The sequence below is a fragment of the Grampus griseus genome, assembly GCF_964374135.1.
Source record: "Grampus griseus genome assembly, chromosome: 8".
Lineage (NCBI taxonomy): Eukaryota > Metazoa > Chordata > Mammalia > Artiodactyla > Delphinidae > Grampus > Grampus griseus.
The window spans coordinates 54,337,679-54,364,948 of NC_139002.1; the positions used below are offsets into that span (position 1 = coordinate 54,337,679).

Sequence of the window (27,270 nt, forward strand, 5' to 3'; positions counted from 1 at the left end):
CCTGATAAATGAGTGATATAGATAATATGAATACTGTGGGCATTCCCAGGAAAAAGACGTTGCTGGAATCATTGGAAAGGTATCCCAGAGACTTTTAGGGCTTTTATTGACCCAACATTAAAAGATGGATATGATTCAAGTGGCAGAAAACAGTAAACTGGAGCGCTTGAATAAAAGCCCAGATAGGTTGTAGACTGGGTATGCTTAGTGGATAGTGAACAGGCCAGAATGACTTGAATCAAGCATTTCAGTGCAGAAGTAAGAGGGAAGGATTGGAGAGTTAGGTTGAAATTGAATATTGGGACTCTTTGGCTAGGGTAAGAAATCTAGATGAGTTTATATAAGTATCTAGGAGCCATCAAAGATATTTATGAACTGGGAAGTGACATGAAAGCAGTATTTTTTTTTTTAAAGATTGCTTTGGTTACAGGAGAGTATCCATACCTGTTTTTCTGAAGTGAGAAGGTGCAATGATATCATAGAGAAATTGGGGGAGATAGGGAGCAGGTTTGAGATGTAGAAAGGTAGAATCATTAAGACTACTATGTTTGGGGAAAAGGAAAAAGAAATTGAAACTGACCTTGGTTCCCCAAATGTCATGACAGAAGTGAAAATAAAGGTATTTTAGCTTTGTATAATGTTTTCTTTTTTTAATTATTATTAATTTATATATTTTTGGCTGCATTGGGTCTTTGTTGCTGCGCGCGGGCTTTCTCTAGTTGTGGCAAGCAGGGGCTACTCTTCGTTGTGGTGTGCAGGGTTCTCATTGCGGTGGCTTTTCTTGTTGTGGAGCAGGGGCTCTAGGCACGCGGGCTTCAGTAGTTGTAGCATGTGGGCTCAGTAGTTGTGGCGCATGGGCTTAGTTGCTCTACGGCATGTGGGATCTTCCCGGACCAGGGCTCGAACCTGTGTCCCCTGCATTGGCAGGTGGATTCTTAACCACTGCGCCACCAGGGAAGCCCTGTATAATGTTTCCTGTTTTTAAAACTGTAAGATAGCCAGTTCAACCCTTTATTACAGACGAGGAATTTGAGAGTCATTGTTTAAAGAACTTGACCAGAATCATGGTCTCCTTGTCTTAAGTAGTAGAGCTGAGAATTGAGCCCAGGTCTTTTTCTTCCTGATGTATTGTCATTGGCATCTACTCAGTTGCCTAATTCAGTGCCTCAGTTTTTCTTGATGCTTTCCCTTTGCTCAGTCAGCCAGTCCCTAAGTTTTATTATTTGTTTCCTAAACATATCTCAAATCCCCCCACTTCTCTTGGTACCACCTCTGCCTTCAGGTTACTCCCATCTTTCTGGATCGATATTTTCCTGAATTTATATCGTCTCTACCCTGCACACCACCTCCTAAAACAAATAAGCAAATAAAAGCTATCTGTTTTCCTACAGTTCAGTTTTTGAGATCTTTCTAAATTATAGAGCACTCTCACTTAAACTTTTTAATAAAATGTAAACTTTGTAGCCTGTTCTTATAAGATTCTTCATGATCGTACCCCTTTTCTGAGTGCTTCCACTTCCATGCTCACTTTGTTTTTCAGCCTTTTGTATTTGTTACTTTCATAAGCAGTGTCCTTTCCCCCTTTTCTCCACTCCACCCTCAATCCTGTGTATTCTGGTCTTGGCTTAGTTTGATTGTCTGTTTACTCATCTGTAATCATCCCTCTCCTGCTTCTTTCCTTTACCTCCAACTCACCCACCATTTACCTCCCCACCCCCCCACCCCAGAGAAGACTCCCTTAAGTAGGCTCATTAAAGGTAGAGACTATTTCTTGCTTACTAATAGTGGACCCACAGAAATTTGTTGAATAGTGAAATGTTTTTATGCTTCAGGGTCATTTCAAGTTAGAAGTGGCTTTACTGGAGCATAAAGAATCTGAAAGAATGAATGAAAAAAATTAGTCCATCACTTCCCAACCTGTACTTCAGAGCACTTGTATACTACAAGGTATTGTGTGTTTCACAGAAAAAGATTCCATGATCAAATATATTAGGGAATGCTGCAGATTATATCCAAGATAGGGATATAAGACTATTTATATAAGACTAATCAATTAAGACTTCGGGAAGTTCTGTGGTAAAAATAAATATATATTTCCCTAATGTATTTGATTAGGGAAACTTTTTAGATAGTATAAATGTAATTTCTCTTAGGTTACTAGCAGTATTTGGTATTTGGGAATTGCTAAATGTGTGTGTCCTTTATTTCCCTCAGGTCTAATTAATACAGTTATACCATATAATCAGATGATGTCCAGGGGATATTTGGAGGAACTCTGGTTGTTTACAGTTGGAAGAGAAAACTTGAGGGAAGATACAGCTGTGTTCAAATATTTGAAGTTTCCAATAAAAGAGGAATTGAAAGTATTTTCTTTGAAACTAGAGAATAAGAGCAAGAAATGGGAGGAAGGTGTAGGGAGGCAGATTTTTTACTTTGTGTAAGGGTAACTTTCTAATAATTAGAATTTTGGAAGGTTAAGTAAATTTTCTGTCCCTGTAGTTTGTCAAGCAGAGATTTATAGGGATGCTATAGAGGAGTTTAGCACATTAGCTAAGGGATGGGTCAGAAGAGTAGTTTTCTTCAACAGCTTGAAAACCAATTAGACTCTATTTCTGAGATATCTGTCAATTTGGAATTTATATTCGTTGATTCCTTTCTGATTCTGTGAATCTGTGTCTTGGTCTGCAATCTCAGTCAAGAAACCAAATATGTGGTATGAGAAACAGTAGAAATTTTAGTTGTATAGTTAAGTGATTTTACTTTATGGTATTTTTTATAGACTTTATTTTTTAGAGCAGTTTTAGATTCACAAAAAAAATTGAGCACAAAGTAGAGAGAGTTCACATATACCCTCTTCCTCCGCACATGTACAACCTCTCTCACTGTCCACCTCCCACACTACTATGGTACATTCGTTGAAATTGATGAACCTACATTGACACATTGTTATCACCCAAAAGTCTGCAGTTTACATTAGAGTTCACTCTTAATTGTTGATGTTTTGAAAGAAAACATGAATATTCTTGTTCATGTTTTAAAAAGTAGTTTTCAGTTATTTCTTGCCCTAGTTTAGTCTTTTCTGATTCAGAGTTCTAAAAGATAACTAAATCAACATCTATTTTGAAAAAGTATTCAGCATTGAAGAAAGTTCTTTTTTTATGATCCTAAATGTTTACAAATGTTTTATTTTGCTGGCTAACAGTATTTTTTCTTCCTTTTAAGTACCTAAAGAATTGGTGGAGCTCCATTTGAAGTTGATGAGGAAGATTGGCAAATCTGTTACAGCAGATAGATGGGAAAAATATTTGATCAAGGTAAATATTTGTAAATCACCTTCTCTATATTCTATCTAGCATAAATCGATGTTATGTTGCATAATATGCTCTGATTTTTAAAATGGTCTCCTAAAAGTTGTAAAATATGACTCAGAAATCTATATGATTACTACAGGTATGTGATTCTTTTTTGCAGCTACTAAGCAATAGTCTAGAGTCCCAAAGTTAGATTTCAGAGGTGTTATCTTTTGTGTCAAACACTGTGCTCAGGACTTTTTCATGTTTTCTCTCAGTTTCTTTCATGATTTCTTAAAATCGTCCTGATCAACTCAATTAAGCTATAGATGAGGCCCAACAAAGTTGTCATTTTTCTTTGAGATCACATAGTATGTGTAGACAGAGCCAAAATTTGTCTTTTACTTAAAAAGTAAAATGTCCAAAGACCTTTAGGTCAGTATGGAAGGCTTCTAAGTTAACAATAGGCCAAACCTATCCTTAATGAGAACAACTTGGGTAATCAGAAAATGATTGCTTTAGGATAAACCCTATTAAGGGCACGACCATTCAGGAAAATTGTCTGGATGGAATTGCATCCAAACTTTTGAGATCCACACAATTTTGTGAGGGAGGGGGGTGATATTTTGAACTCTAACATACTAGAATATTAGGTTACATTTTTAGGCGATTGAAAACCTGTAATTTTCTTATCGTCTTTTTAAAAGTGTATGTTTATGTATACATATATTTTCATACTGCTTTTGCAGGCGTGTGCATATGATTGTAGAGTGCTATGAAAAGAGGAACCATCAGGGAACAGGAGTTGCTTGTTCTTATCATAAAAAATCACATGTGCTGTTTCAGTTATCTTTGCTGTGTAACACACCACTCTAAATTAAGTGACATAAAACAATAATCATTTTAATCAGCTCAGTGACTCTCTGGGTTGGGAATTTGGAAAAGGTCACTTTCACTGTACTCTGTTGGTTGAAGCAACCACAGTTCTCCCCAGATTCAGGGAGAGGAGGCATAGACCTGAACGCTCAGCAAGTGGTAGGAGTGTCTTAACTTTTGAAAAGCCCAATATGAGATGAGATATATTTCAATACTTTTGCACAAGTTTGAAGCCCTGGAAAGTTGGCTCAGCATTTCAAAAATTTGATGCTGTATGATTTTCTAAAAGCCTTGATTAACTAATATTTAATTAAATCTCTGAACTATATTAAACTGTGGATAATAAATGAGCAAAGTTTTAACTGTTTAAAGTCCTTTTAAACATACCAGTGGGGCAGGGGGTGGATACCAGTGAAGTTGCTGCTTTGCCTTTAACAAAATATTTATTAACAATCTAGGTCTGGACCTTAAAAAGAGGTGCTAGAATTTCAGGACAGTAGTTTTTAACATAACATTTTAAAGGGTGTAGTTGTTTGTAAATCTGTTTATTAAAGTGGGTTGGTTTGTTTTGTATATGTTCTGAGAACTGAGGTAGAAATATCTTGTATACTAATCTCAACTCTACTGTAAACAAAATTTGGGTCCACGGATAATCTCCTTTTGCCCCCTTGTATCTCAGTTTCTTCATAAAATGTGGTAATTGGGACAAGATGATTTTATAAACCCCTTTAGTTTTATGGTCATAACTGCAGGTTCTAGCTCAATTTTTTTGAATTGAGATACATTCACATAACATAAAATTTGCCCTTTGAAAGTGTACAATTCAGTATTTTTAGTATATTCACAAGGTTGTGCAACCATCACCAGTATCCAAACCAGAACATCTTCATCGCCCCAGAAGAAACCTCATACCCATTAGCAATTACTTCCCCTTTCCCCCAGTCCTTAGCAACCACTGATCTGTTTTCTGACTCTGTGAATTTGCCTATTATGGAGGTTTCATATAAATGGAATCAGAATCTGTAGTAGCCTTTGTGTCTGGCTTCTTTCACTTAGCAAAATGTTTTCAAGGTTCATCTGTGTTGTAGCATGTATCAGAACTTTGTTTGTTTTTATGCTTGAATAATATTCCATTGTGTGGATAATATTACATTTAATCTGCTTATCAGTTTATAATATTTGCCTTGTTTCTACCTTTTGGCTATTATAAATAGTACTGCTATGAACATTTGTGTACAGATTTTTGGGTAGACAGGTGATTCAGTTTTTTGAGTATATATCTAGGGTAGAATTGCTGGGTTATATGGTAATTCTTTGTTTAATTTTTTGAGGAACTGCCAGACTGTTCCAAAACAGCTCCAACGTTTTTCCCTAGGAACCTATGAGGGTTCCAACTTTTCCACATCCCACCTTACCAACACTTATTATTGACTGATTGATTTTAGCCCTCCCAGTGGGGATGAAGTGCTATCTCATTATGGTTTTGATTTACATTTTCCTTATGATTAAAGGATGTTGAACCTTCTTTTCATGGGCTTGTTGGACTTTGTGTGTATCTTCTTTGGAAAAATGTCTATTCACATCCTTGTCCATTTTTTAATTGGTTGTCTTCTTGTTTTTGAGTTTTTAAAGTTTTTTTTATATATTCTGCATACTAGACCCTTACCAGATATATGGTTTGCAAATATTTTCTCCCATTATGTGTGTTGTCTTTTCAGTTTCTGTGTAATATCTTTTGATGCATGGAAGTTTTCATTTTGATTAAGTCCAATATTTTTCTAATGTGGCTAGTGCTTTGGTGTCATATATAAGAAACTGTTGCCCAAGCCAGGTCATGAAGATTTAATTCTATATTTTGTTTTAAGAGTTTGTAGTTTTAGTTCTTAAATTTAGATCTATAACCCATTTAATTTTTGAATATACTCTCAGATAGGAGTCCAACTATATTCTTTGCACATAGATATACATTTGTTCTATTACCATTTGTAAAAAACATTCTTTCCCTCACTGGATTGCCTTGACATCCTTGTAGAAAGTCAATTGACCGTAAATGTGAGAGTTTATTTCTGAAGTTTTCATTCTGTTGACTTACATGTTGTTATTTATGCTGGTACCATATAGTCTTGATTACTGCAACTTTGTGGTAAATTTTGAAATTGTTCATCTTTTCCAAAATTGTTTTGGCTGTTCTGCATCACTTTCATTTCCTTATGAGTTTGAGGATCAGCTTATCAGTATCTGCAAAAATGCCAGTTAGGATTTGCATAGGGATTGTATATAATCTATAGATAGATTTGGGGAGTATTGGCTTCTTAACAGTAGTAAGTTTTCTGATCCATGAAAATAGGATGTCTTTCAAAATATGTAGGTCTTTAATTCCTTTCAAAAATGTTTTGCAGTTTTCTGACTCCAGTCTTATACTTTTGTTCAATTTATTCCTTAGCATTTTGCTGTTTTTGAGGGTATTGTAAATGGAATTTTCTTAATTTCATTTTCATATCATTCACTGCTATTGTGTAGAAATATGACTAATGATTGTATGTTGATCTTGTATGTTGCAACTTTGCCAAACTCATTATTAGCTCAAATAGCTTTTTTTGTGAATTCTTAAGATTTTCTATATACAAGATTATGTCATCTGCAAACATAGATAGGCTTACTTCCCCCTTTTCAATCTGGATACGCTTTATTTCTTTTTCTTGCATAATTGCTTTGCTGGAACCTCTGGTACACTGTTGAATAGAAATGGTGAGAGCAGACATCCTTGTCATGTTCCTGATCCTAGGGGGAAAGTTTTCAGCCTTTCAACTTTTAGTATGGTGTTACTTGAGGGTTTTTCATTGATGTCCTTTATCAGGTTGAGGAAATTCTCTTCTTTTCCTAGTTTGTTTAGTGTTTTTATCATGAAAGCTGTTGGATTTTGTCAGATGTTTTTTCTGCATCTATTGAGTTAACCACACAAATTTTGTCCTTTATTCTATTAATGTGGTATATTACATTGATTAATTTTCATATGTTGAAACCTTGCAATCCTGTAACCAATCCCACTTGGTCATGGTCCATAATCATTTTTATCTGTTGCTAGATTTGGTTTGTTAATTTATTTTTGAGGATTTTTGTGCCTATGTTCATAAGGGATATCCGTATTTTTTTTTTTTTTTTTTCTTGAGGTGTCTTTGTCTGGTTTTGCTATCTCGGTAATGCTGGCCTCTTATGTTGAATTGAGAAGTGTTTCCTCTGCTTTTGTTTTTTTTGCAAGTGTTTGTGAGGTATTTATTAGAATTTAGCAGGGAAGCCAGGTGCACTTGGGCTTTTCTTTGTTGAAAATTTTTGTTTGTTTATTCAGTCTCTTTAATTGTCATTGATTTAGTCAGATTTGTATTTCTTCTTGTGTCAAGTTCAGTAGTTTGTGCCTTTCTAGGAAATTGTCCATTTTATTAGCTTATCTAATTTATTGGCATACAGTTGTTCATAGTATTCACTTATAATTCTTTTTAGTTCTGCAAAGTCTGTAGTAATGTTCCTTCTTTCTTTCCTCATTTTACTGATTTAGTGTTCTCTTTTTTCCTGGCCAGTCTAGTTAGAGGTTTGTAAAATTTTATCTTTTTAACGACCAACTTTTGGTTTAATTGAATTTCTGTTTTTCTTTTTTTAAATTAATTTTTTATTTATTTTTGGCCACGTTGGGTATTTGTTGCTGCGTGCAGGCTTTCTGTAGTTGCAGTGAGTAGGGGCTACTCTACTCAAAGTCTACTGATTAGACTTTGGTCGGTGAAATGAAGGAAAAGTGGTATGTTAGTTACACTTTCTGGAAAAAGCTTTAAGAGCAATGTATATTCTTTATGTGTTTTATTACCTTTGCTATGATGACTGATAATTTTCTAGATAAATGCCGCTCATTTGGGGGTGAAGATAATGTGCAGCAGAGCCACTACCAACCTGTTATCAAGATACAGTGTAGCCCAAGAATAAACTTTGTTGCTATAAACCTAGGTGTTCAGCAAACTATTTCTTAAGGGGTAAGATAGTAAATATTTTAGGCTTGTGGTCCTTATATTTTCTTTCACAACTACAGTTTCTAAATAAATGGATATGGCTGTGTTCCAGTAAAACTTTATCTATAAAAACAAATAGTCTGTGGGCCAGAGTTTGCCAGCCATTGCTGTAAATCATTGAGATTTGGGGATCCTTTGTTACTGCAGCATAACCCTACTATCCTGACTGATACCCTTGGTTAAATAGCATCAATACCACATATTTTCTCAAACCAGAAATATAAGTATCATCCTTGATTCCTTTATCATTTCTCAAACTAAATCTTGGCCGCTCTCTCTGAACTGTTCATTTAACAGATGAAGATATTAAGAACCAAAGGGAGATACTTATTCTTGGCCATGTATCCAAGTTAGTAAAAGAGAACCAGAACTTGGATAGATCTGCTACTTTTATAGTGTTTTTTTTAATAGTCTAGAGTTTGTTCCTTGACTTGGTAAATTTGTTCCTTGGTAAAAGTTGTTCCTTGACTTGGTAAATGGTACTATTATATATTCAGAGCTGCTGGTCACTCTGGACTTCATATCAACCAAGCCCTGTTTGATTTAGCCTTCTAAATCTCTCTCAACTCAGTATACTCAACCCTCTGTGTTTCTACCCTGCTTGCAGTCATTTTCTCTCACCTGGATTAATGTGGGAACCTCCAGATTGGTTTCCGTGTCTATTTCAGTTACCACAGTGAAAATGGTAAAGCGAAAATCTGAATGATCTTTCTCTTCTGTTTTAAGCCCTTAATTATGACTCCTTGTTGTCTTCTGAATGGAAAATAAATTTTTTAACATGGGAACAAAGTTTTTTATGTGATGGGCCTTGCTATTTTTTTCTCTGGATTCTTTTCTTGCTGTTCTCTTTACCACATCAGTATGTACTGTGTGGTAGTACATACAGTACAGTAGTTCTGCCATGAAGAAATACTTTTGGTTTCCAGAATGGTCATGCTGTTTCTTGATCCTTGCTTTTTTGTATAACTAAAGTAGGTCTTGCCCTTCAATCTCATCTAATCACGTTGTTTTATTTCATTCATAGAACGAAAAATCCCAAGTTTATTATTTAAGTCTGTCTTCCACAAAAACCAAATCTCAGTGAGGGCAAGGATTTTTGTCAATCTCTATTATATTCTTAGCACCTGAAACAGTGCCTAACACATAGTGATTGCTCAGTCAATATTTGTTGAATCAGTAATTGGATAAATGAACGAACACTGTCCTAGCAGAAGCCAGCCACATGAGTGTGTTTGTGTATGTATGTCTGTGTGTGTGTCTCTGTCTGCTCTCCTGTTACCCTGCTTCCGCTCCACACCCCCCACACACATCAAAATGCAAGTTCTTTGAAATCAGGGAAGTATGCATATTTTTCAGTGTTTTCATCTAATATTATGCCTTGCTAATTGTAGGTACTCAAGCATGTTAAAAGGATACTATTATGAGATACCAGTTTTTAGTGCCTATGATTTTAGTTCTTCTAAGAGTACTTTTTTTTTTAGAATCTTTATTGGAGTATAATTGCTTTACAGTGTTGCGTTAGTTTCTGATGTATAACAAAGTGAATCAGCTATATGCATACGTATATCCCCATATCCCCTCCCTCTTGCGTCTCCCTCCCACCCTCTCTATCCCACCCCTCTAGGTGGTCGCAAAGCACCGAGCTGATCTCCCTGTGCTATGTGGCTGCTTCCCACTAGCTATCTATTTTACATTTGGTAGTGTATATATGTCCACGCTACTCTCTCACTTTGTCCCAGCTTCCCCTTCCCCCTCCCTGTGTCCTCAAGTCCATTCTCTACATCTGCGTCTTTATTCCTGTCCTGCCCCTAGGTTCATGAGAACCATTTTTTTTAGACTCCATATATATGTTTTACCATACGGTATTTGTTTTTCTCTTTCTGACTTAACTTCACTCTGTATGACAGACTCTAGATCCATCCACCTCACTACAAATAACTCAGTTTTGTGTCTTTTTATGGCTGAGTAATATTCCATTGTATATATGTGCCACATCTTTATCCATTCATCTCTCGATGCACACTTAGGCTGTTTCCGTGTCCTGTTACTGTAAATAGTCCTGCAGTGAACATTGTGGTACATGACTCTTTGAGTTATGGTTTTCTCAGGGTATATGCCCAGTAGTAGGATTGCTGGGTCATATACTAGTTCTATTTTTAGTTTTTTAAGGAACCTCCATACTGTTCTCCATAGTGGCTGTATCAGTTTACATCCCCACCAACAGTATAGCAGGGTTCCCTTTTCTCCACACCCTCTCCAGCATTTATTGTTTGTAAATTTTTTGATGATGGCCATTACAACCAGTGTGAGGTGATACCTCATTGTAGTTTTGATTTGCATTTCTCTAATGATTGGTAATGTTGAGCATCTTTTCATGTGTTTGTTGGCAATCTGTATATCTTCTTTGGAAAAATGTCTGTTTACCTCTTCTGCCCATTTTTGGATTGGGTTGTTTGTTTTTTTGATATTGAGCTGCATGAGCTGCTTGTATATTTTGGAGATTAATCCTTTGTCACTTGCTTTGTTTGCAAATATTTTCTCCCATTCTGAGGGTTGTCTTTTTGTCTTGTTTATGATTTCCTATGCTGTACAAAAGCTTTTAAGTTTCATTAGGTCCCATTTGTTTATTTTTGTTTTTATCTCCATTTCTCTAGGAGGTGGGTCAAAAAGGATCTTGCTGTGATTTATGTCATAGAGTGGTCTGCCTATGTTTTTCTCTAAGAGTTTTATAGTGTCTGCCCTTACATTTAGGTCCTTAATCCATTTGGAGTTTATTTTTGTGTATGATGTTAGGAAGTGTTCCAATTTCATTCTTTTACATGTAGCTGTCCAGTTTCCCAGCACCACTTATGGAAGAGGCTGTCTTTTCTGCATTGTATACTCTTCCCTCCTTTATCAAAGATAAGGTGACCATATGTGCATGGGTTTATCTCTGGGCTTTCTGTCCTATTCCATTGATCTATATTTCTGTTTGTGCCAGTACCATATTGTCTTGATTACTGTAGCTTTCTAGTATAGTCTTAAGTCAGGGAGTCTGATTCCTCCAGCTCCGTTTTTTACCCTCAAGACTGCTTTGGCTATTCAGGGTCTTTTGTGTTTCCACAGAAATTGTGCTGTTTTTTCTTCTAGTTCTGTGAAAAATGCCATTGGTAGTTTGATAAGGATTGCATTGACTCTGTAGATTGCTTTCGGTAGTATAGTCATTTTCACAATGTTGATTCTTCCAATCCAAGAACATGGTATATCTCTCCATCTGCTTGTATCGTCTTTAATTTCTTTCATCAGTGTCTTATAGATTTCTGCATACAAGTCTTTTGTTTCCTTAGGTAGGTTTATTCCTAGGCATTTTATTCTTTTTGTTGCAGTGGTACATGAGAGCGTTGCCTTAATTTCTCTTTCAGATTTATCATTGTTAGTGTATAGCAATGCAAGAGATTTCTGTGCATTCCTTTTGTATCCTCCTACTTTACCAGCTTCATTGATTAGCTGTAGTTTTCTGGTAGCATCTTTAGGATTCTCTATGTATAATATCAGGTCATCTGCAAACAGTGACAGTTTGACTTCTTCTTTTCTGATTTGGGTTTCTTTTATTTCTTTTTCTTCTCTGATTGCCATGGCTATAACTTCCAAAACTGTGTTGACTAATAGTGGTAAGAGTGGGCACCCTGTCTTGTTCTTGATCTTAGAGGAAACGCTTTCAGTTTTTCACCATTGAGAACGATGTTTGCTGTGGGTTTGTCATATATGGCCTTTATTATGTTGAGGTAGGTTCCCTCTATGCCCACTTTCTGGAGGGTTTTTATCATAAATGGGTGTTGAGTTTTGTCAGAAGCTTTATCTGCATCTATTGAGATGCTCATATGGTTTTTCTCCTTCGATTTGTTAATATGGTGTATCACATTGATTGATTTGCACATACTGAAGAATCCTTGCATTCCTGGGAAAAACACCACTTGATCGTGGTGTATGATCCTTTTAATGTGTTGATGGATTCTGTTTGCTAGTATTTTGTTGGGGATTTTTGCATCTATATTCATCAGTTATATTGGTCTGTAATTTTCTTTTTTTTGAGTATCTTTTTCTGCTTTTATTATCAGGGTGATCATGGCCTCATAGAATGAGTTTGGGAGTGTTCCTCCCTCTGCTATATTTTGGAAGAGTTTGAGAAGTATACGTGTTAGCTCTTCTCTAAACGTTTGATAGAATTTGCATGTGAAGCCATCTGGTCCTGGGCTTTTGTTTGTTGGAAGAATTTGAATCTCAGTTTCAATTTCAGTGCTTCTGATTTATCTGTTTATATGTTCTATTTCTTCCTGGTTCTGTCTTGGAAGCTTGTGCTTTTCTAAGAATTTGTCCATTTCTTCCAGGTTGTCCTTGTTATTGGCGTATAATTGCTTCTAGTAGTCTCTCATGATCCTTTGTATTTCTACAGTGTCAGTTGTTACTTCACCTTCTTCATTTCTAATTCTGTTGATTTCATTCTTCTCCCTTTTTTTCTTAATGAGTGTGGCTAATGATTTATCAATTTTGTTTATCTTCTCAAAGAACCATCTTTTAGTTTTATTGCTCTTTGCTATCGTTTCCTTCATTTCTTTTTTATTTATTTCTGATCTGATCTTTATGATTTCTTTCCTTCTACTAACTTTGGGTTTTGTTTGTTCTTTCTCTAGTTCCTTTAGGTGTAAGGTTAGAGTGTTTATTTGAGATTTTTCTTGTTTCTTGAGGTAGGCTTGTATAGCTATAAACTTCCCTCTTAGAACTGCTTTTGCTTCATCCCGTAGGTTTTGGATCGTTGTGTTTTCATTGTCATTTGGCTCTAGGTGTTGTTTGATTTCCTCTTTGATTTTTTTCAGTGATCTTTTGGTTATTTAGTAATGTGTTGTTTAGCCTGTATGTGTTTGTGTTTTTTACGTTTTCTTCCCTGTAATTTATTTCTTATCTTATAGCGTAGTGGTCAGAAAAGATGCTTGATATGATTGCAGTTTTCTTAAATTTACTGAGGCTTGATTTGTGACCCAATTTGTGATCTATCCTGGAGAATGTTCCGTGAGCACTTGAGAACAAAGTATAATCTGCTGTTTTTGGATAGAATGTCCTATAAAGATCAATTAAATCTATCTGGTCTATTGTGTCATTTAAAGCTTCTGTTTCCTTATTTATTTTCATTTTGGATGATCTGTCCATTGGTGTAAGTGAGGTGTTAAAGTCCCTCACTATTATTGTGTTACTCTCGATTTCCTCTTTTATAGCTGTTAGCAGTTGCCTTATGTATTGAGGTGCTCCTATGTCGGGTGCATATATATCTATAATTGTTATATCTTCGTCTTGGATTCGTCCCTTGATCATTATGTAGTGTCCTTTCTTGTCTCTTGTAACATTCTTTATTTTGAAGTCTATTTTATCTGATATGAGTATTGCTACTCCAGCTTTCTTTTGATTTTCATTTGCATGGAGTATCTTATTCCATTCCCCACTTTCAGTCTGTATGTGTCCCTAGGTCTTAAGTGGGTCTCTTGTAGACAGCGTTTATATGGGTCTTGTTTTTGTATCGATTCAGCGAGCCTGTGTCTTTTGGTTGGAACATTTAATCCATTCACGTTTAAGATAATTACCGACATGTATGTTCCTATTACCATTTTCTTAATTGTTGTGGTTTTTGTTTTTGTTTTTTTTTTTTGTAGGTCCTTTTCTTTTCTTGTGTTTCCCACTTAGAGAAGTTCCTTTAGCATTTGTTGCAGACCTGATTTGGTGGTCCTAAATTCTTAGCTTTTGCTTGTCTGTAAAGCTTTTGATTTCTCCATCGAAACTGAATGAGATCCTTGCCGGGTGGAGTACTCTTGGCCGTAGGTTCTTCCCTTTCATCACTTTAAGTATGTCCTGCCACTCCCTTCTGGCTTGCAGAGTTTCTACTGAGAAATCACCGGTTAACCTTATGGGAGTTTTCTTGTATGTTATTTGTCTTTTTTTCTTTGCTGCTTTCAATAATTTTTCTTTGTCTTTAATTTTTGCCAGTTTGATTACTATGTGTCTCAGCATATTTCTCCTTGGGTTTATCCTGTATGGGACTTCTCTGCGCTTCCTGGACTTGGGTGGCTATTTCCTTTCCCATGTTAGGAAGTTTTCGACTATAATCTCTTCAGATATTTTCTCGAGTCCTTTCTCTCTTCTCCTTCTGGGACCCCTGTAATGCAAATGTTGTTGCGTGTAATGTCCCAGATGTCTCTTAGGCTGTCTTCATTTCTTTTCATTCTTTTTTCTTTATTCTGTTCCGCAGCAGTGAATTCCACCATTCTGTCTTCCAGGTCACTTATCCGTTCTTCTGTCTCAGTTATTCTGCTATTGATTCCTTCTAGTGTAGTTTTCATTTCAGTTATTGTATTGTTCCTCTCTGTTTGTTTGTTCTTTAATTCTTCTGGGTCTTTGTTAAACATATCTTGCATCTTCTTGATCTTTGCCTCCATTCTTTTTCCGAGGTCCTGGATCAACTTCACTGTCATTATTCTGAATTCTTTTTCTGGAAGGTTGCCTATCTCCACTTCATTTAATTGTTTTTCTGGGGTTTTATCTTGTTCCTTCATCTGGTACATAGCCGTCTGCCTTTCCATCTTTTCTAACTTTCTGTGAACATGGTTTTTGTTCCACAGGCTGCAGGATTGTAGTTCTTGCTTCTGCCGTCTGCCCTCTGGTGGATGAGGCTATCTAAGAGGCTTGTGCAAGTTTCCTTATGGGAGGGTCTGGTGGTGGGTAGAGCTGTTTGTTGCTCTGGCGGGCAGAGCTCAGTAAAACTTTAATCTGCTTGACTGCTGATGGGTACGGCCGGGTTTCCTCCCTGTTGTTTGTTTGGCCTGAGGCAACCCAATACTGGAGTCTACCTGGGCTCTTTGGTGGGGCTATAGGTGGACTCTGGGAGGGCTCATGCCAAGGAGTACTTCCCAGAACTTCTGCTGCCAGTGTCCTTGTCCTCTCGGTGAGACACAGCCACACCCCGCCTCTGCAGGAGACCCTCCACTACTAGCAGATAGGTCTGGTTCAGTCTCCTGTGGCGTCACTGCTCCTTCCCCTGAGTCCTGATGTGCATGCTAGTTTGCGCGTGCCCTCCAAGAGTGGAGTCACTTTTTCCCCCAGTCCTTTCGAAGACCTGCAATCAAATCCCAGTAGCCTTCAAAGTCTGATTCTCTAGGAATTCTTCCTCCCGTTGCTGGACCCCCGGGTTGGGAAGCCCAGTATAGGGCTCAGAACCTTCACTCCAGTGGGTGGACTTCTGTGGTAGAAGTGTTCTCCAGCTTATGAGTCACCCACCCAGCAGTTACAGCATTTGATTTTATTGTGATTGCGCCCCTCCTACCGTCTCTTTGTGGCTTCTCCTTTGTCTTTGGATGTGGGGTATCTTTTTTGGTGAGTTCCAGTGTCTTCCTGTTGATGATTGTTCAGTAGTTCGTTGTGATTCTGGTGCTCTTACAAGAGGGAGTGAGAGCACGTACTTCTCCTTCAGCTTCTTGAGGCAAATCCTCATTGTTTTTTCTTTATTCTGCTCCCTGGCAGTTATTTCTACCATTTTATCTTCTAGCTCACTTACTGTTCTTCTGCTTCAGTTATTCTGTTGTTGATTTCTTCTAGAGTATTTTTAATTTCAGTAATTGTGTGGTACATCACTGTTTGTTTGCTCTTTAGTTCTTCTAGATCCTTGTTAAATGTTTCGTTTATTTTCTGCATTCTGTTTCCAAGATTTTGGATCCTCTTTACTATCATTACTCTGAATTCTTTTGGGGTCAGTTGCCTGTTTCATCTTCATTTATTTGGTCTTGTAGGTTTTTACCTTGCTGCTTCGTCTGCAACATATTTTTTTGTCATTTTATTTTATTTTATTTTTGATGGGTGGTGCTGTATTCCTGTCTTACTGGTTGTTTGGCCTGAGACGTGCAGCATTGGAGTTTGCAGGCAGTTGGATAGAGCTGGTTCTTGGTGCTGAGATGAGGACTTCCCGGAGGCCTCACTCCAATTAATATTCCCTGGGTTCTGAGGTTCTCTGTTAGTGCAGCTGTTTGGATTCGGAGCTCTCACCACAGGAGTTTGGGCCCGACCTCCGGACTGGGTACCAACATCCTTCAAGCTTCATGGTGTGGTAAAAAAAAAAAAAAAAAAAAGGAAGAAAAGAAAGCAGCACAATATCAAAGAATAAAAAACAAAATAAAATTAGAAAGATAAAAAATATATTAGGAAAAATAAAACTGTGGTTGAAATAGTCTCAACAAGGTAAAATAAAACTATGACAGAAAAAAGAAAAAAAAGGGTGGGTGGGTGGGGAAACAAGCCAAAAGGAGAGATCACTAACGAAGTCTAAAATAAAATTGCAAAAATAAGAGATTTATTAGTAAAAATAAAAATATAAATGAATTAGCAACAGTGAATCAACAAGGTAAAACAGAACCGCAATCTAAAAGGAAAAGAAAAGAGCTTTGGCTCTGGGGGCGGAGTTTAGGCAGGGGGTGGAACTTAGGCAGAGGCGTGGTTTAGGCTGGGGCAGGACCTAGGCAGTTGGTGGCGTGACATTTGAGCGTGGGGCAGGGTGTCTGCCTAGGACCTGTGCGGAAGGGGAGAAGCAGCTGGTTGAAAGGAGGGCCTCTCGAGTGTGCGGTTCTGGAGTTTGGAGGTAGGGCCCTGAGTGAGTGTGGGTGGGTGGGGTGTGTGGTTCTGGAGTTTGGAGGTAGGGCCCTGAGTGAGTGTGTGGGGGTGGGGTTTAGTCCCAGCGTGTTGGATGTGGTCTCCGAGTGTAGAGGGAGGGCCCTGGGTAGGGGTGTAGGAGCGAGGCTTGGGATCTATGTTTCAGGAGGGAGGCTCTGAGGTCAGAGGATGAGGCCTGGGAGCCCAGCAGGGTCCCCAGTGCCTAAGTGGATGGGAAAGCACTGACCCCATTCCTTACCCTTCCTTCGTGCCCCTTCCCCACCATCTCCCCCAGGATCTCCCCTGTGGCAACTGGATCCCTAACCATGGGTGGGTCCCACTGGGTGTAGGAACTCCTTCCCTCCCCCAGCCATCCTTCAGGGATGCTGGTCCCAAAGTCCGTCCTTTACTTTTGCTCCCCCTTCCCTCCCTCCCACTTTCTCAGGACCTGCTCTGCTGGAGGGGGCCTAGGTGGGCAGAGGATCAGGCCCGGGATCGCAACAGGTTCCTGGGGGTCCAAGTGGGCAGGGGAAACCTGGCCACACTCCCTTTTTATCCTCTGCCCTCCCAGTGGTCCCCCAATTTCCCCCTTCGTGCGTGGGATCCCTTCCCCTCCCCCAGCGACCCCCTCGGGGCGCCAGTCCTCTCCCACCTCCACTTCTCCTCCCCCTTCACTCCCTCTGTGCCCCACGTCCTACCCAGTCGCTGGGGGTTCCTCCCATCCCCTTAGGTGTCCATGGTTCCCCGCCGGTGCCTGGTAGGTGCCCTGGTTGTGAGGAGACGTGAATTCCATGTCCTCGTAGTACACCATCTTCACTCCACCCCCCTAAGTGTATTTTATACTTTTAGCTTTCTTTGATGCCAGCAAAACTTTAACACATTTGTCTTAAAGAATCCCATTGTTCCTAATTTAGGTAGCCCTAAGGTCTAGCTTAGAAAAGCTAAGGTTGAGAGACATTGCACTGCATATAATTATGTCTCACATAGGTCTGAGTACTAACTCGTATTCATTTGAGAGTCAGAAATTGCTCTTGGATTTCCTCAGTTTGGAGGACCTTGTGGTATTCCCATGAAATGAGGTTAGAAACAGGTTTCCCACAGCCTCTTTTTATTTTTAATATTAAAAAATGTAGAATGCATAGATTAAAACTAAGGATAATATAATGCCTATATTTCTGCCACTTAGAATTAATGCTTTTCTGTTTTACTAGTCCTTTCACATTTTTACTAACTTGAATTAGATAGTACTTCTCATGAAATGTGAAATCTGTCCCCACTTTATCATTATTTTTTGGCAAATATTCCAACTTTTAATTATATTAGTGAACATATATATAGTCTGTTAACTCGTAGAGCACTTTTGTACATTTTGCCTAAAAGTCTGTTAGTTTTATTTTACAACACTAAGCAGTTTTATTTTACAACACTAAGCAATTAGCTTTTACAGAGAAAATGACAAACATCTCTTTTACTGATAATCAAGTACCCTCATCTACTTAGCCATTGATATATTTGTGGACTTGGAGTTTTATTGTAGTTGCAATGATTTAACTTTTAAAAATTAGTTTTAATGTATAAATAGGCCATGTTTTGAGATTACAGAACAGGTATAGATATGCTTTTAATCTTAGTTTTCTTCGAGAATTTTGTGTTCTGTGCACATAAAACATTAATTAGATTGAGAACTTCCTTTTAGCACAGCAGTTTTCAGCTTATTTTTCATAAAGCCATAGGGTTTCCCCAGAATTGCTTCTGGGCCCGAGTGTTAGTCCACTAGGGCTACTATAACAAAATACCACAGAGTGGTTAGCTTAAAATTTATTCACAGTTCTGGCGGCTGGAAGTCTAAGAGCAAAGTGCTGGCAAATTTGGTTCCTAGTAAGCACTCTCTTCCTACCTTGTAGAAGGCCTTCTTGCTGTTTCCTCAAATGGCCTTTCCTGTGGGTGTGCTCAGGGAGGTGGAATCTCTGGTCTCACAGACACCAGTCCTGTAGGATTAGGATGGCCCTGCTCTTAAGATCTCCTTTAGCTTTAATTATGTCCTTAAAGCCCTTACCTCCATATACAGACACATTGTGGGTTAGGGCTTCAACATATTAATTTTGAGGGGACACAATTCGGTTCATAAAAACTAATGAAATATTTTGTTGGAAGAAAGTGATTATGCTGATTAATAAAAAGGGAAGTGGGGTTGAAAACTACTCGTACATTATGTAGGTCCTTCAACATAAGAATTTATTGCATTCATGTACAACTTTTCAGGAGCCTGTTTATTTTGTGAAATGGAGATTCATCCCTATAAACTGTCTTTCCTGGGATTCTAGATCTCTCTTAATTTCTTAGTAGTTTAGATTCATAGAATCTTAAATGATGCAGACAGTCAGGAATTCCCATTGACTTGAGGGTCATTAAAATTTTGATTACAGTACGGTATGCTTCAGTAAATTATCGTAGAGTCTGGTTGTAGTGATTTCTAGACTAAAGTTTAAAATTGTTGAATTAAGAATCAGAGGGTTCAGGACTGGATTAAGATGGCGGAAGAGAAGGATGTGGAGCCCACTTCTTCCCACAAATACATCAGAAATAATCATTATGTGGAACAATTCTCACAGAATACCTACTGAAGGCTGGCAGAAGATCTCATAAACCCAAAATGGCAAGAAAGATCACCATGTAACAGGTAGGACAAAAGGGAAAAAAAAGGGAATTGGCACAGGACGTGCACCCCTGGGAGGGTGCGGTGAAAAAGAAAAGGTTTCCTCACCCTAAGAAGTCCGTTCACCAGCATGGAGATCAGCCATGACAGAAAGGGAGCTTCAGAGGCTCAGAGGAGAGTGCAGCAGCTAGCTTGGGGCAGGCAGAACAGAGAGAGACCTGCACAGAAGATCCTGGACATCTCACTGCACTCCCCAGCTTGAGACACATGTCTGCTGGTGTGCATGGGGGCTGGGTGCTGAAATTTGGGCTTCAGAGGACAGACACAGGGAGAGGCTTGGGGTTGGCTGTATAGAAACAGACTGGCTGTATAGAAACAGACCACAGTTGTGGTCTGAGCCACAACTGGGGGTTTGCACAGGAAGGAGCCAAGGTCTGCCATTGAAGCCCCATTGGTAACGTGAGCCCTCTAAGGAAGGGCGGGCCTGCCTCATCCTCGACGTGCTCACGGCAGGCACGACTCTGCCTCTACAACCTCTGGGGGCACACAAGCACCTGTGAATCAATACAGACATACAGGGAGAAATAGGTGGGAATACAATAATAGTAGAGTTTAACACCCCACTTACATCGATGGACAGATCTTCCAGACAGAAAATCAATAAGGCAACAGAAATCCTAAATGATACAATAGAATAGTTCAACTTAGTTGTTAATTTTAGGACATTACATCCAAAAAATCTTTTCAAGTGCACATGGAACATTCCCTAGGATTGACCACAAGCTAGGACACAAAACAAGCCTCAGCATTTTAACACATGATTGACTGGAGATGTATTAATACATCTTTTGTTACCTGAACGTTATTGACCAGAGATGTATCAATATCGTTCTACAGAGTGGTACAATTAACATCACCATGTGAAGTTGTTGGAGCTTAAAATTGATCAAGTATTCATTATACAACTTATCATTGTCATTATCATAAACATTTTGTTCCGTTAGGTTTTTGGTCCAACCTTGTGTATATTATAAACGCAAGTTTATTGCCATAAAATTTTCAAAAAACGATGCGTCGCGAAATTTAAGTGAAGAAGAATTTTTCAGTGAATTTTATGCAGATACTTTCTGTGATTGTCTGAGTGACATGTATACTAGTGTCTCAGAAGATGGTAGTTCTTCAGAATATAGTTCTGATTCAGTCGATCAATAGTTAATCAGTAGTTGACTTCAATTCAATAGTCGATCTAACTATTAGACCAACAGAAGGACAAAGCCTTTGTGATTGATTCTGATAAGGAAAGTGAAAATGAAGATCACGGTGCTAGAGAACACTCCTTTGCTGCTACAGAAGAGTAGATTGAAGACAGCATTTCACGAAAATTAGAAGGCTTTACAGGTGTGTCAGGTGTAACTACTGAATGTAATAACCTGCAAAGTTTGTGATATAACAGAAGTAATTTTTGGTAACGACTTTTTCAAGTTGGTCGCTTCTCAGTCAAACTTGTATCACCAACAGAATGAAAAATTATATAAAAAGTATAATAAGGCTTTAAAATGGACTGATGTAACTAATAGTGGCATGAAGAAGTTTCTTAGATTAATTTTTTTTTTTTTTTTTTTGCGATACGTGGGCCTCTCACTGTTGTGGCCTCTCCTGTTGCGGAGCACAGGCTCCGGACGTGCAGGCTCAGCGGCCACGGCTCATGGGCCCAGCTGCTCTGCGGCACGCGGGATCTTCCCGGACCGGGGCATGAACCCGTGTCCCCTGCATCGGCAGGCGGACTCTCAACCACTGCACCACCAGGGAAGCCTGGATTAATAATTTTGATGGGACAAATAAGAAAGTCACACTGGAAAGAATATTGGTTGACTGATCCCTTACTTGAAACACCTATCTTCCCAAAGATTTTGATGAGAAGAAGATTCGAACAAATAATGACATTTCTTCACTTGAATGATAACTTGGAAACTCCACTTCCTGCAGACAGAATTTCAAAAGTTAAACCTCTTTTGGAATATTTTCTCCAAAAATTTGAATCAATCTATATACCCAAACAAGAGCTATCACTTGATGAGGCAGTGAATCTGAGTTCATTGCCTCATGAACTCAGAGGACGACTCAGATTCAAAACATGTAAGTGAATAGGACAACTCAGATTCAAAACATATAATCCTGGAAAACTTACAAAATATGGAATTTTGGTCATGATGGTTAGTGAAAGTGAAACTGGATATATATATGCAACCTTGTGATTTACACAGGTGAAGGAAAGAAACTGCAAGAAACAATATTATTGGTCCTACAACCTTATCTTGGTTCATGGCACCATATTTACCAAGACAAATATTACAACAGTGTGTCCACATCTGAAACTTTGTTGAAAAATAAAACCAGAGTTTGTGGGACTGTAAGATAGAATCTTGGTCTACCAAACCAATTAAAGGAGAAATATAAAAATCTACAGAGGGGAGAAATGACATTCTTATGGAAGGAGAAGTGATTCTTCTCATATGGAAAGACAAGAGGCTAGTCCACATGGTGACAGCTATTCATGATGCCTCCACAGCATCTATAGGAAAGGAAGACAGGAGGACTGGCCATCAGATAACTAAGCCCACTTGTATATTAGAGTATAATATATTAAAGGAGTTAATTGATCCAATCAATATCTGGAAAACTTCAGTATCCTCTGGAAAACTAAAAAAATGGTATAAGAAAGTGGGTTTCTCTTTGAATAGTTGTGGTTTATTCAATGAGTTTAAAATTTATTGCAGCCTTAATGCACAGAATAAAATGACTTACAAGCAATTTTTGTTAGCAATTGCTAGAGAATGGGTAACTGACTTTTTTGGTGAATGTAGTGTTAGTCCTACACCTGGTCCTTCTTGTAGCGTTTCTAAAAGAGCCCCCACAAAGATCCACCTTGTGGACTATCAGGTAAATTAAAAGTCCATATTCTAGAGAAAATAATACCTACAGGATTAAAAAAAAAACTGCTTGCTGGAAATGTAAAGCCTGCTCTTCCAGGGGAAAGCACAGTGATACATGGTATATTTGTAATAGATGTTCTGTTCCCCTGCACAGAGGTGCCTGCTATACTGCCTATCACACTCTAACAAAATATTAGAATGCTTTACTACAACATATACAAAGTTTCAAATAAATACATTAAGTGCAAAAAAAGTTGTTGATATCTACTCAGATGTGGTATTTCAGTATTCACTTACATAACAAATTGCTGGCCACAAGCGATAGTTTCTGCAAAAATCCCCCAGTCAATAATGTGTTAAGAGGATAGAAGTTATTTTGAGCATCTTTTCAATGGCATGAAACTAGAAATCAATCACAGAAAGAGAAACGAGAAAAAAATGATTGCGAGGAAACTAAACAACATGTTACTAAAATCCAATGGGTCAACGATGAAATCAAACAGGTAATTAAAAAATACCTCGAGACAGATGATAATGAAAACACAACCATACAAAATCTATGGGATGTAGCAAAAGCAGTTCTTAGAGGGAAGTTAATAGCAATACAGGCCTTCCTCAGAAAACAAGAAAAATCTCATATATACAACCTCACCTACCACCTAAAAGAATTAGAAAAAGAAGAACAAACAAAACCTAAAGTCAGCAGAAAGAAGGAAATAATAAAGATCAGATAGGAAATAAATAACATAGAGATTTAAAAAACAGTAGAAAAATCAGTTAAGCCAAAAGCTGGTTCTTTGAAAAGGTAAACAAAATTGACAGCCCTCTGGCCAGGCTCACTAAGACGAAAAGAGAGAGGAAGCAAATAAACAAAATAAGAAGTGAAAGAGGAGAATTAACAACCGATACAGCAGAAATACAAAAACCATAAGAGAATACTGTGAATAATTATATGCCAGCAAATTGGACAACCTAGAAGAAACAGACAAGTTTCTAGAAACATATGGCCCACCAAAACTGAATCAACATGAAATAGACAATTTGAATAGACCGATCACTAGAAGTGAAATAGAATCTGTTAAAAAAAAAAAAAAAAGCAGCCCTGCAAACAGAAGTTCAGGACCAGATGGCTTCACTGGGGAATTCTACCAAACATACAAAGAACTTGTACTGATCCTTCCCAAACTCTTCCAAAAGATTGAAGAGAAGGGAAAACACCTAAAATCATTCTGTGAAGCTACCATCACCCTGATACCAAAACCAGACAGACAATACCAGAAAAGAAACAGGCCAATATCTTTGATGAATGTAGATGCAGAAATTCTCAACAAGATATTAGTAAACCAAATCCAACAACACATAAAAAAAGATCATACACCACGATCAAGTTTTATTCATCCAAGGGTCACAAGGTTGGTTCAATATATGCAAATTAATGTGATATACCACATCATCAAAAGAAAAGACAAATACCACAACTTCCTGTAGTCCAGTGGTTGAGAATCCATCTTGCAATGCAGGGGACTCCAGTTCGATACCTTGTCGTGGAAGTAAGATCCCACATGCCAATGGGGCAACTAAGTCCGTGCACCACAACTACTGAGCCTGCATGCCACAACTACAGAACACATGTACTCTGGCGCCCATGTGTCACAACTAGAAAGTCTGTGCACCGCAACTAATGAGCCTGCTTGCTCTGGATACCGTGAGCCACAACTAGAGAGAAGCCTGCTCACCACAATGAAAGATCCTGTGTGCTGCAATTAAGACCTGATGCAGGAAATAAATACATACATACATAAATACATTAAAAACTTTTTTTTAAAAAAAAAAGAAAACACAAAAACCACATGATCATCTCAATAGATGCAGAAAAAGCATTTTATAAAATTCAACATCCATTCATGATAAAAACTCTTACCAAAGTAGCAGAGAGAGAACATATCTCAACATACTAAAAGCTGTTTAGGACTTCCCTGGTGGCACTCTGGTTAAGAGTCTGCCTGCCAGTGCAGGGGAGATGGTTCAATCCCTGGTCTGGGAGGATCCCACATGCCTCGGAGCAGCTAAGCCCGTGTGCCACAACTACTGAGCCTGTGCTCTAGAGCCCGTGCACCACAACTACTGAAGCCTGCGCACCCTAGGGCCCGTGCTCCACAACAAGAGAAGCCACTGCAGTGAGAAGCCTGTGCACTAAAATGAAGAGTAGCCCCTGCTCACTGCAACTAGAGAAAGTCCGCGTGCATCAACGAAGACCCAACGCAGCCAAATATAGATTAAAAAAAATTTTTTTTTAATTAAAAAGAAAAGCTGTTTATGACAAACCCACGGCCAACATAATGCTCAGTGGTGAAAAGCTGAAAGCCTTCCCACTAAATCTGGAATAAGAGACGGATGCTCACTCTCACCACTTCTATTCAACATAGTATTGGAAGTCCTAACCACAGCAGTCAGACAAGAAAAAGAAATAAAAGGTATCCAAATTATAAGAGAACATGTAAAATTGTAATTATATGCAGATGACGTGATAGTATATATAGAAAATCCTAAAGACTCCACACAAAAATTACTAGAATTGATTAACAAATTTAGCAAGGTAGCAGGATACAAGATTGACATACAGAAATCTGTTGCATTTCTTTACACTAACAATGAAATATCAGAAAGAGAAAGTTTAAAAAAAATCCCTTTTAAAATTGCATCAAAAATAAAAACTTAGGAATAAACCTTAGCAAGGACGTGAAAGACTTATATGCTGAGAAGTATAAAACATTGATAAAGGGCATCCCTGGTGGCGCAGTGGTTGAGAGTCCGCCTGCCGATTCAGGGGACACGGGTTCGTGCCCTGGTCCGGGAAGATCCCACATGCCGCGGAGCGGCTGGGCTCGTGAGCCATGGCTGCTGAGCCTGCGCGTCCGGAGCCTGTGCTCTGCAACGGGAGAGGCCACAAAAGTGAGAGGCCTGCGTACCGCAAAAAAAAAAAAAAAAAAAAAAAATTGATAAAGGAAATTGAAGATGATTCAAAGAAATGGAAAGATTGCCAATGCTATTAGATTGGACGAATTACTACTTTTTAAATGGCCATACTGCCCTAAGCAGTGTACAGATTTAATGCGATCCCTATCAAACTACCCATGACATTTTTCACAGAACTAGAACAAATAATCCTAAAGTTTACACGGAACCATAAAAGACCCAGAATTGCCAGAGCAATCCTGAGGAAAAAGAACAAAGCTGGAGGCATAACCCTCCCAGATTTCAGACAATACTAGAAAGCTACAATAATCAAAACAGCGTGGTATTGGTACAAGAACAGACATATGGATCATTGGACAGAATAGAGAGCCCAGAAATAAACCAACACACCTGTGGTAAATAAATCTTTGACAGAGTAGGCAAGAATATACAATGGAGAAAAGACAGTCTCTTCAGTAAGTGGTGTTGGGAAGGCTGGACAGCCACACTTAAATCAATGAAGTTAGATCGCACCCTCACACCATAAACAAAAATAAACTCAACATGGCTTAAAGACTTAAATATAAGACATGACATCATAAAACTACTAGAAGAGATCATACACAAAACATTCTCTGACATAAGTAGTACCCATGTTTTCTAAGGTCAGTCTCCCAAGGCAATAGAAATAAAAGAAAAATACACAAATGGGACCTAATCAAACCTATAAGCTTTTGTGCAGCAAAAGAAACTATGGACAAAACCAAAAGCAACCTATGGCCTAGGAGAAAATGCTTGCAAACGACATGACCAACTCGGGCTTAATTTCCAAAATATACAAACAGCTCATACGACTCAATAACAAACAAGCAACCCAGTGAAAAAGTGGGCAGAAAACCTAAATAGACATTTCTCCAAAGAAGACATACAGAGACTTCCCTGGTGGTCCAGTGGTTAAGAATGCACCTTCCAATGCAGGGGATGTGGGTTTGATCCCTGGTTGGGGAGCTAAGATCCCACATGCTACGGGGCAACTAAGCCTGCGAGCCCCAACTGCTGAGCCTGTCTGCTCTAGAGCTTGTGCGCCACAACTAGAGAGAATCCCACGTGCCGCAGTGAAGAGCCCGTGTGCCACAACTAAACCCAGATGCAGCCAAATAAATAAATATTTTAAAAAACCCCAAAACCTAGACATACAGATGGCCAACAGGCACATGAAAAGGTACTCAACATTGCTAATTATTAGAGAAATTCAAGTTAAAACTGTAGTGAGGTATCACCTCACACTGGCCAGAATAGCCATAATTTAAAAGTTTACAAATAACAAATGCTGGAGAGGGTGTGAAGAAAAGGGAGCCCTCCTTCACCATTGGTGGGAATGTAAATTGATGCATCTACTATGGAAAAGAGTATTGAGGTTTCTAAAAAAACTAAAAATAGAGTTGCCTTATGAGCCATCAATCCCACTCCTGGGCATATATCCAGAGAAAACTCTAATTCTAAAAGATATATTCACCCCAGTGTTCATAGCAGCACTATTTACAATAGCCAAGACATGGAAGCAATCTAAATGTCCATCAACAGAGGAATAGATAAAGAACATGTGGCATATATATATACAATGGAATAGCACTCAGCCATAAAGAAGAATGAAATAATGCCATTTGAAGCAACATGGGTGGACCCAGAGATAAGTGAAGTAAATCAGAAAGAGAAAGACAAATACCGTATGGTATCACTTATATGTGGAATTTAAAATATGACACAAATGAACTTATCTATGAAACAGAAAGAAACTCACAGACATAGGAAACAAACTTACGGTTACCAAAGGGGATAACCGG

The 27,270-nt window shown here is 38.4% G+C and overlaps 1 protein-coding gene across 1 annotated transcript in view; it reads left to right on the plus strand.

Annotated features, from left to right (window-relative positions):
• Positions 1-27,270, plus strand: part of RSF1 (remodeling and spacing factor 1) — a gene marked incomplete at its 5' end in the record, with an annotated part of 166,387 nt that overhangs the window by 39,426 nt on the left and 99,691 nt on the right. Inside the window, one exon of the mRNA XM_082660016.1 lies at positions 3,223-3,314. Within this exon, the coding sequence (XP_082516142.1) occupies positions 3,223-3,314 (92 nt within the window). The remainder of the gene's footprint in view (positions 1-3,222; positions 3,315-27,270) is intronic.